The sequence below is a fragment of the Epinephelus fuscoguttatus genome, linkage group LG16 (genome assembly GCF_011397635.1).
Source record: "Epinephelus fuscoguttatus linkage group LG16, E.fuscoguttatus.final_Chr_v1".
Lineage (NCBI taxonomy): Eukaryota > Metazoa > Chordata > Actinopteri > Perciformes > Serranidae > Epinephelus > Epinephelus fuscoguttatus.
This window is the reverse complement of record NC_064767.1, coordinates 1,273,119-1,283,326: the sequence shown is the minus strand read 5'-3', so window position 1 is coordinate 1,283,326 and position 10,208 is coordinate 1,273,119. Positions and strand designations below refer to the sequence as shown.

The window sequence follows — 10,208 nt, the reverse complement described above, 5'->3', positions numbered from 1 at the left end:
TCAATATATCCTTATTAACAGGCTATGTACCACAGTCTTTTAAGGTAGCTGTAATTAAACCTCTACTAAAAAAGCCCACCCTGGATCCAGAGGTGTTAGCCAACTATAGACCAATATCTAATCTTCCCTTTATGTCAAAGATCCTTGAGAAAGTAGTCACAGACCAGCTGTGTGATTTTCTCCATGATAATAATTTATTTGAGGAATTTCAGTCAGGATTTAGACAGCTCTAGTTAAAATTACAAATGACCTTCTGATTGCTTCAGACAAAGGACTCGTCTCTGTACTTGTTTTATTAGATCTTAGTGCGGCGTTTGACACAATTGACCATCAAATTCTACTGCAGAGACTGGATCACTTAATTGGCTTAAAAGGTTCAGCACTAAGCTGGTTTAAATCTTATTTATCTGATCGTTTTCAATTTGTTGGCGTTAATGAACCATCCTTACGTACTAAAGTTTGTTTTGGAGTTCCGAGTTCTGTGCTCGGACCAATCCTATTTACTCTATATATGCTTCCTTTAGGTAACATCATTAGAAATCACTCTATAAATTTCCATTGTTATGCGGATGATACTCAGTTGTATTTATCAATGAAGCCAGAAGAAAGTAATCAATTAACTAAACTCCATAACTGCCTTAAAGACATAAAAACCTGGATGAGCACCAATTTCCTGATGTTAAATTCAGACAAAACTGAAGTTATTGTTCTTGGCCCCAAACAACTCAGAGACTCTTTATCTGATGACATAGTTTCTCTAGATGGCATTGCTCTGGCCTCTAGCACTACCGTAAGAAACCTCGGAGTAATATTTGATCAAGATTTGTCTTTTAATTCTCATTTAAAACAAACCTCACGGACTGCATTTTTTCATCTGCGTAATATTGCGAAAATTAGGCCTATCCTGACCCGAAAAGATGCAGAAAAATTGGTCCACGCTTTTGTTACCTCAAGGCTGGATTACTGTAACTCTCTATTATCAGGTAGCTCTAGTAAGTCCTTAAAAACTCTCCAGCTAATTCAGAATGCAGCAGCACGTGTACTAACAGGATTTAACTAATCATATTTCTCCTGTTTTAGCTTCTCTGCACTGGAAATCCAGAATTGAATTTAAAATCCTACTGTTAACTTATAAAGCTCTAAATGGTCAAGCTCTGTCATATCTTAGAGAGCTCATAGTGCCATATTATCCCACCAGAACACTGTGCTCTGAGAACGCATGGGGTTACTCGTGGTCCCTAAAGTCTCAAAAGTAGATCAGGAGCCAGAGCCTTCAGCTATCAGGCTCCTCTCCTGTGGAATCATCTTCCTGTTACGGTCCGGGAGGCAGACACCGTCTCCACATTTAAGACTAGACTTAAGACTTTCCTCTTTGATAAAGCTTATAGTTAGGGCTGGCTCAGGCTTGCCCTGTACCAGCCCCTAGTTAGTCTGACTTAGGCCTAGTCTGCTGGAGGACCCCTCTATAATACACCGGGCACCTTCTCTCTCTCTCTCTCTCTCTCTCTCTCTCTCGTATCCTATTACTGCATCTTGCTAACTCGGCCATTCTGGATGTCACTAACTCGGCTTCTTCTCCGGAGCCTTTGTGCTCCACTGTCTCTCAGATTAACTCATATCACAGCGGTGCCTGGACAGCGTGACGTGTGTGGTTGTGCTGCTGCCGTGGTCCTGCCAGATGCCTCCTGCTGCTGCTGCCATCATTAGTCATTAGTCATACTTCTACTGTTATTATACACATATGACTATTGTCACACATGTATACTGCCAGGTATTAATACATACTTTCAACATATTGTACCACAGTAGCCAGAACTATAACTATAATATTATTACTTTCATTAATGTTGTTGTAAGCTACTGTCATTACCTGCATCTCTCTCTCTCTCTGTCTCTCTCTCTCTCTCTCTCTGTCTCATTGTGTCATGTGGATTACTGTTAATTTATCATGTTGATCTGTTCTGTACGACATCTATTGCATGTCTGTCCGTCCTGGAAGAGGGATCCCTCCTCAGTTGCTCTTCCTGAGGTTTCTACCGTTTTTTTTTCCCCGTTAAAGGGTTTTTTTTGGGGAGTTTTTCCTGATCAGCTGTGAGGGTCATAAGGACAGGGGGATGTCGTATGCTGTAAAGCCCTGTGAGGCAAATTGTGATTTGTGATATTGGGCTTTATAAATAAAATTGATTGATTGATTGATTGATTGATTGATTGATGAATTCCTTAATCAATTATTGCATTGACAGAATATTAATATAAAACGATGGTGTGTACATGCATACATGTGAGTGTGTGTTTGATCTGAGGTTTAATGGAAGCAAACAGACACACTAACTCGAAATGCATTGAAACCTATTGAAACTAATGGAGACCGGCTCCTCCAGTCAATTTTCACCTGCTGTTTGACCAATAGAAGTTCTGTAAAACTTTTGTTTGAATATAAATATATAGATATGAGCCCCTCATGTGTGTACTGAAAATTATCACTCTATGTTTTTATGACTTATTCTGGGATATTTTCTACGATGATAACAAACTGTATAACCATGTGCCCAAAGAGTAAAAGTAGTGATGGATTGAACTCCACAGATGAGCTGTTCATTTGGGCAGCTTTAATCATGTAAAAGCATTTCCCCACTCAACATGGCCGCTGAGACCTCCTTTCAGATGAAGGACGGCCATTCTTTATTCACCACAGGTCACCATGGCATGTGACCCACAACATCACCAGCTCAGTATGAGGGGGAACCCTCCACACCATCATCATCCTCACTGTGACAGATTTCAGGATCAATGGATGGATTTATTTTTGGCTTAGCTGTTGTAAAAATCACAGATCTGCTGTAATAAAATCCTGTCATTGCTTCGTTTGCTTTCTCACCACAAGAGAACTTTTTGGAGTGGTCTTGGTTCAGTTGTTCAGTCCCCACCAAAGTTTGACTGACAGCTTTGACACCAGCCCAAATGAACTGTACTAATAGTTCGTTTCAACCGAAGCAAACAGGTGAGGTGTGAACGCACACTAGCACTCTCGTCTCTGAGAGAATAACTTGGGTAAGAGTGAGCTGAATGATCTGTGAGCAGTTTGCAGTGAACTCATGGATGTACAGATGAGTATCACTGGATCACTCGTCTGAGAATTATCATGTCTTTAAGTGGATGTTTGGACGTTAATTGCAGATGGAAGTCACATATCCTCGGAAAGCGTGACACACACTGAATCTAAACGTGTGTTCACATTTCACTGAGTGATGCCTCAGAGAGGGAGGGTGAGTGTGGACATAAAGTTGGGAAATGGCTGTGTTTTAAATCTCCTCCTGTTTGTCTCTGCTGTAGCTCCACCTGCTACAGAGACACCTTCTCAATGTTTGCCTCGTCCAGACTTCGACATTATGACTACCACGTTACAATAATTAACATTATTCAAAGGAAAAGTTTCTGAAGCTGGAACACTGAAACATTTTACCTGAAAAGTGACTTCAGTCCACTGAGTGATAAATAAATGGTTTCATCTGGATAAGCTCTTCATATGTTTTGATTTGTAAAGTAACTGAAGCTGTCAGATAAGTGTAGTGAGGTAGGAGTGGCATGAAAAGAAAATACTAAAGTACATGAGTAAATGTACTCCACCACTGGTGAGTCACTTCTTTTTGTCACGATAAAGGGAGGACAGGGGCTCACCACACGTGCATGGCATTGTTCACATTGTCTCAGTGCAACATGACCAACCAGCTCTGCAGCTTCAGCTCCCGTCGCCACAGCACGGATGTGGAACAAGCACTCACATCTTTCACTGCAGAAACAACAGAAATACTCTGATACAAGTAAAAGCACTGCATTGAAAAACAAAAGTATCCGAAGTACTCATTATGCAGAGTAATCTGTATCATTGTATTATAATTACTGATGCATTAAGATGTTGCAGCTGGTGAAAGTGGAGCTCATATTACTGATTATATGTCGTATTAATAATCTGAATCTGTAAAGTGACTGAAGCTATTCCAACAGGACATAAAGTCATAGATTCAGTCTGTTAATGAGATGCTCTGTGTGTGTGTGTGTGTGTGTGTGTGTGTGTGTGTGTGTGTGTGTGTGTGTGTGTGTGTGTGTGTGAGAAGCGTTAATCAGGTGGAACCGGTTGGTCCTGTGTGGGCACACCTGAAGCCTCGATGGCCAACGAGGAGAGAGACACCTGAGATGGGCGTCGACAGAAAGAGACGGGGCTTCAGTCTCACCTGCACCTGCCAGAAAACACACTGAGGACACTCGTCACAGACAGAAACACTGATCGACAGACAGACTGACAGACAGATCGACAGACAGATTGACAGACAGATCGAGAGACAGATTGACAGATCGACAGAGATGGGTGACTGGTTGGCAAGAAAAATAGGTGAGTAGTGAAAGTGTGGAGGCAAAAGAAGTCTGGGAGATTTGTGTTTGCATGGTCCTGATTTGCATGGCTGCTGTCGGGCAGAAACTCTGTAAACTGTCCACACTAAGACACATTCATATCTGGATAAAAGGAATGTCAGAGTTTAAGTAACTTTGCAACAAAACTTGTTCTTCAAAGTGTTGACGCTGAGCCTAAGGGGAAAGTTTAACGAGGGTTTGAGGTGATGAGTTTCAGGGTGGAGGAAAAGTTTAATGTTTAAATGTCCCACAACACGTGAACAGGTCCAAATACTGAGTCATCACCATGAAACTTCCCCTGTCAGACTGTTCTTACAGATTCGTTGTAGGTTTTTGTATGATAAACAATGCACCCAAACTCGTACATACCCCACGTATTTTGAAAGAATGTGATCACATGATCAATGAGCTGACAGAGGTAAACAAGGAAGCAGTCCCAAGTGCCTGTGGACGCAGGTTGTTGTGGTGGATTGGTCACAAAAACTGGACCTTCACCAGGACCTTCCCTGGAATGGTGTGTTTAGATTCGTGTGAACTTTGAGTCATTTTAAGGTGTTTTTGTGTTTCTGTACCAACACCAAACCTTAATAACTTAACACTTAACAGTTACATAATTAAGGTAAACACCTGATTTCCTCTTACATATGTGTACGGAGACAATGCAACCGGAAGTCCATTCATTCCTATGGGAATCTCTGCAATACTCGATGTACCTGCGAAACTCCTCCCCTCCGTGATATTTTGGTCCAGAATTTTCCGCAAGTATGTTGAAAAAAATGTAACTTTTATGGTGGATTTCGGGGAGACCGTATGACAGTGTGCTAGCTTAGCTAACAGGCTGCTAAATAGCTTCAGTTCGGTTTCCTGTTGATCTGATTAAAAATAACCTGTTTATTTAGTTTGAACACATTGTGAATCTGAGTAATGTTATTCTGCTAAAATACAGTTATACACTATATACAGTTAGATCGTCATTATGACTCGTTCAGCCGTTCATACATCTTTTTATTTAAATATTTCACAGAACATGCTACATACCTGGCAGACCAGCATCTTCTCTTATTTGTGGCCATGCAGTATTGATCCTGGTTTTGTCCCGGTAATGTTCCAAGCGCAGGTAGCTACAGGTAGTTTCTGTCAGGTTTCTCTCTGTAAAGAAATGCACCTCCTTGCATTGGACACAGTTGTTGCACCGCCGTGTTGCTACAGTAGCCCAGAGCGGACAAACCAAACACTGGTTCCACACAGGGGCATTGGCGTTTGTGTGTCGGTTAGAAGATCCTCCGTGTCAGAACACTTATTTTTCAACGTATCCTCATTGAATGGTTCCTACAAATTAGCGCCCAACGTATGACGTTATATCCTCAACGTACAGTTACACAATTGAGTTAGATTGAGTTAACTGAGAAGTTATAGAGGTTAGTTTTTGAAAAAGAAACATGGTGAAGATGTATCTTAAAGAGGCAACAGACAGCATCTTTTCCTAAATATATCATGATGAAAATAATGTGGGTTGCACAGGGTAGTGTCCACAGTAAAATCAGACTATCAGTGTTTACATAGGTTACTTAGTGGCTTTGCAGTCTTTGCAATAAGCTTCTGCCACTGGTGCCGAAATTTCACGAAAAAACCTGCTTTACGGCAGGAAACGCGTCATGTATTGTGAAACTGGTCGGTCAGCCAATCAGGGACTGGAGCTGGTCCTTATGAGGAGTTGGGCATGAGATAGAACACAAAAACACAGCATCCGTCACAGGAAACTAATTGATGCATAAAACAGGAAATTAAAAAGACGTTTCAGGGACCGATTTGTTGAGAATAATGATGATTACTAATGAGAGAAGTTCTGAGGGCCTTTTTATGCCTGAATGTTTAACCCAAGGCTCCAGTTTTAGTGACAAGGTAAATATTCGACACTACAGAACTCTGCACGATGAACCTACGACCTGTCCTTACCACCTTACCAAGCTGTAGAACTTCCTGTATCAGTCCGAGAGTCTGAACTGTCCAAAAACATGTTTCGACATTAGAAATGAAGCGACCCACGGTTCAGATTGATCTGGACCAGGGTAGCCTCTCTTCATCGTTTGGTGCGAGGGAGGTTTCATAACTGTAATGTTGGTTTTGATCAAACCGAAAAGGTTGGACCGAACGAGGAGTCTGAGAAAAGGCCCTGAGCTGACATTAAAGGTAGTTATCAGCAAATACTCCACATCATTTAAATGTCAGTCAGTCAGCTCATCTGAGCTTCAGGCAAACTTCCTAAATGACTTTCAAACATTCTCTCGTCTTTGCCCCCTGAGAAAAACTCCACCCCTCTGGTGCTCCATGTAGGCTAAATCAAACATGTGAGCTGATGGTGTGATGCTGTTTGTTCTGCAGGAGACATGGTGGAGGACAAGGTGAGGGGCGCTCTGGGTATGGAAGAAAAGGACGAGGACAAGGAGAAAGGGTTATTCTCAAAGGTCTTCGGCAGAGACGACGATGAAGACGACAAGAAAGGGAAGAGGGACAAAGACGACAAAGAGGAAGGGTTCTTCTCGAGGATCTTTGACAGAGACAATGATGACGACAAGTGGAGACAGATGCAGAAGGACAAAGACGACGAAGACAAAGGGTTCTTCTCAAAGGTCTTTGACAGAGACCATGACGATGATGATGACGATGACAAGTGGAAAGAGAAGAAAAGCGGGTTTGCGGGTCTCTTCAGAGAACAGGGGGGACCAGGTGCTGCCGGAGGGGTCCCGGGAGAAAATGTTGGAGGAGGTGAAGACGGTGGAGGAGTCAAAGGACAAAGTGTGGCAGTAAATGATGGAGGTGCGTATGAACAACTTGGTCTCACTCCAAGTTGTCAAATACTGACAATTAGTCAGTGACAGTGATGAAATTGGCGCCATTGGCGTCAGAGGGAAACGCGGTGGGATAACAGTGAAAGTTCAGGGGGTGGAAGTGCGAGTAGGGCGGGTGAGAGCAGTGATGGATGGGTCCAACAAACACTGACTTTCACCTGGGAGGCCAGTGTCCACCTCCTGTAAGATTGTAAAGTCAAACCCGGTTCTTTTTTTCCTAAACCCAACCATGTGTGTGTGTTGTTGAAGGAAAAATACGTAAATTCCCTTTGTTGTACCGACGTAGTGCTTTTATTTTGAAAGAGACTGTATGCAAACTGTACATTTCCTGTGAAAACAGAAGTGTATTTTGAAAACAGACAATGCATGTAACAGGCTGAAGTTGACACGGCGTCCCAGAACGTCAACAACCAACACACCCAGGGTACCTTGGACGTCATATGTGGACGTGGAAAGTCCATGACCAAACGTGGACATGTGACGAGGTCACAGTGAGGATGATGATGATGTGGAGAGAAAGTAATTCACTCAACTCAACTCAAACTTTATTTATAAAGCACATTAAAACAACCAAGGTTGACCAAAGTGCTGAACAGGTCAATAAAAATAAACAAGCAAATACAATGAGGTACCTAATAGTACACCACAATAATAACCATAAGATACATAAAATACAGTACAATAACATAAAATGCAAGTGTTATAAAATAAGATAAAAATAAGATAAAATGTTTGGGTGTCCAGCTCAACCTGAGTTAAAAGCCTGCGAGAAGAAGTGGGTTTTAAGAAAAGACTTAAAAACCTCTAGGGTCTGGGCAGACCTAATGTGCAGGGGCAGGCTATTCCAGAGCCTAGAGGCAGCCGCCCCAAAGGCTCTGTTACCTCTGGTCTTCAGCCTAGTCCTAGGAGCAGCCAGTAATAGCTGACTGGCTGCTCTAAAGGCTCTGGAGGGAGCATGAAAGTGCAGGAGTTTGGTTAAATAAGGGGGTGCCAGCCCATTTAGGGCTTTAAAAACAATCAATAAAATCTTAAAATCAATTCTAAAATGCACTGGAAGCCAGTGGAGCGAGGCCAAGACTGGTGTGATGTGTTTGCGTTTACGCTTTCCAGTGAGGAGGCGGGCTGCTGCGTTCTGGACAAGCTGTAGAAGGTGTAGCAGTGACTGGTCAATAAAGCAAGTTACAGTAGTCCAGACGTGAGGTTATAAAAGCATGGATTACCCTCTCTAGATTTTGGGGGGAGAGATAGCCCTTTACTTTAGCTAAAAGCCTGAGTTGATAAAAGCTGGTTTGTATTACTGATCTAACTTGTTTATCGAATTTAAAAGCACTGTCAAAGGTCACACCAAGATTTTTAACAGAGGAACGGATGTTAGGAGTGAAGGGGCCCAGAAAATCAGCGGAGTAATCAGAGGGGTCACATCCAAACATAATGATCTCTGTTTTATTGTCACTGACATTTGAAAAGTTAGTGTCCATCCAGGATTTGACATCTTTTAAACATTCCAGCACAGACAACTCTACAACATAATGCCTTCAGCTACGGCTACTGCCAGTGTGGAGGCATAAAAAATATTTTTAAACATCGCAATATGCATCACGATTTTATAGAAAAGCTGGTTTGAAATCAGACAATTCCAAAAACTGTGAAATGTGAAATCTGTGTTACTGTAACTAACATATCTGCACAGCTGATTGGTGCCATGAATTCACTACAGAAGAAGAGCTGATCTAAAGAGCTCCAGTTAAAGTTAAAATGATGGAAATTTCACATTTCTTTGTCATTTATGTATATATGTTTGTATGTCATCTTTGTAAAAGGTCTATGAGGCACATGCGACTGTGCAGGTCAAAATAAATGAGACAGTAATCACTGACTTTTGTTCTGTTTTAGATTTGTTCAATGACCTGATGAACGTGGCTGAAGAAACGTGTAACGGGGACTAAACCACATCCTGACCTCCAAGACAAATGAAGATTTCACCAAAGACTCTAAAAATCTGTTTCATTACATTTAATGCTCGTTACTCAGCTTCAACATGCTGGCTTCACAAAGTCAGAGGCTGCAGTGACGTCTTCTGCCTGTTAGTTTACCCTGAAGTTCCATTCACTCTGTACGCAGCGCAAAATATCTTCTGTTAAAATACACTGCATTTGCTTGTCAATGCCTTAAAGGGATAGTTCAACATTCATTCATTCATTTTCCCTAAGCTCTTATCCTGTTGAGGGTCGGGGGGGTGGATCCTATCCCAGCTGACACTGGGTGAGAGGCAGGGTTCACTGGATTTATGACGGGGTCACCTTAGCTTTGCATAAAGTGTAGGAACAGTCAGTCCAAAGTGAATGAATACAGCTACCAACACCCCCGAAGCTCACTGATGAACATCTTTGTTTATCAGGACACGTACTTCATCTCCTAAAGCTAAGCTAACCTCGTCATGACTCCAGTTCTGTCCTTTATATTTACTTTCCTAACTTCACAAAATGTTGAACTATCCCTCAACTTATATCTAAAGTTGTGTGAGTTGATCGTAGTGAGCGTACACTGACAGCTCAGCATGCTACATCACCCTCAATATTTCTTGATTGATTAACTTAACTGATTTGTATCATGGGCAAAAACCTAAAACTGAAAACTGCCAGTAACTTGATTTCTACAGGTTTTCCATGTTGATATTAGATGTTTAAAGTTCACATGCTTTTTAAGCACACATGAGGTTTACTTTGCCAAATTTCGAGATACTAATGTAAAATTTTGAAGTAATGGGTTAAAATTTTTTCAGGGACACTTTTGTTTCTAGTAAATTACATTAAATGAAGTGATTTAATCAGATCAACAAGTAAATTTGATGTATATTTTAATTGTGGTAATAAATAATGAATAGTTTATGTCAAAACGCATTTAAAGCTGTGATTTTGTATTGATTCTGTTATTTAAGAGAAAATATTC

At 41.4% G+C, this 10,208-nt stretch overlaps 1 protein-coding gene across 1 annotated transcript; it reads left to right on the top strand.

Annotated features, from left to right (window-relative positions):
- Window positions 1-4,205: 4,205 nt before the first annotated feature.
- On the top strand, window positions 4,206-10,159 carry LOC125903041 (uncharacterized). Its single transcript, XM_049599650.1, has 4 exons — window positions 4,206-4,317; window positions 4,362-4,390; window positions 6,793-7,227; window positions 9,153-10,159. The coding sequence occupies exons 2-4, from the start codon at window positions 4,363-4,365 to the stop codon at window positions 9,203-9,205; spliced, it is 516 nt and encodes a 171-aa protein (XP_049455607.1). The 5' UTR covers window positions 4,206-4,317; window position 4,362; the 3' UTR covers window positions 9,206-10,159.
- The last annotated feature ends 49 nt before the right edge of the window (window positions 10,160-10,208 follow it).

What these genes read in the sequence shown, in the direction of transcription:
- LOC125903041 (XM_049599650.1), top strand. Translation starts at nt 4,363, where the DNA reads ATGGGTGACTGGTTGGCAAGAAAAATAG. An exon ending in CTGGTTGGCAAGAAAAATAG is followed by an intron (nt 4,391 to 6,792) that starts GTGAGTAGTGAA and finishes TTTGTTCTGCAG; the next exon opens with GAGACATGGTGGAGGACAAG. An exon ending in TGTGGCAGTAAATGATGGAG is followed by an intron (nt 7,228 to 9,152) that starts GTGCGTATGAAC and finishes GTTCTGTTTTAG; the next exon opens with ATTTGTTCAATGACCTGATG.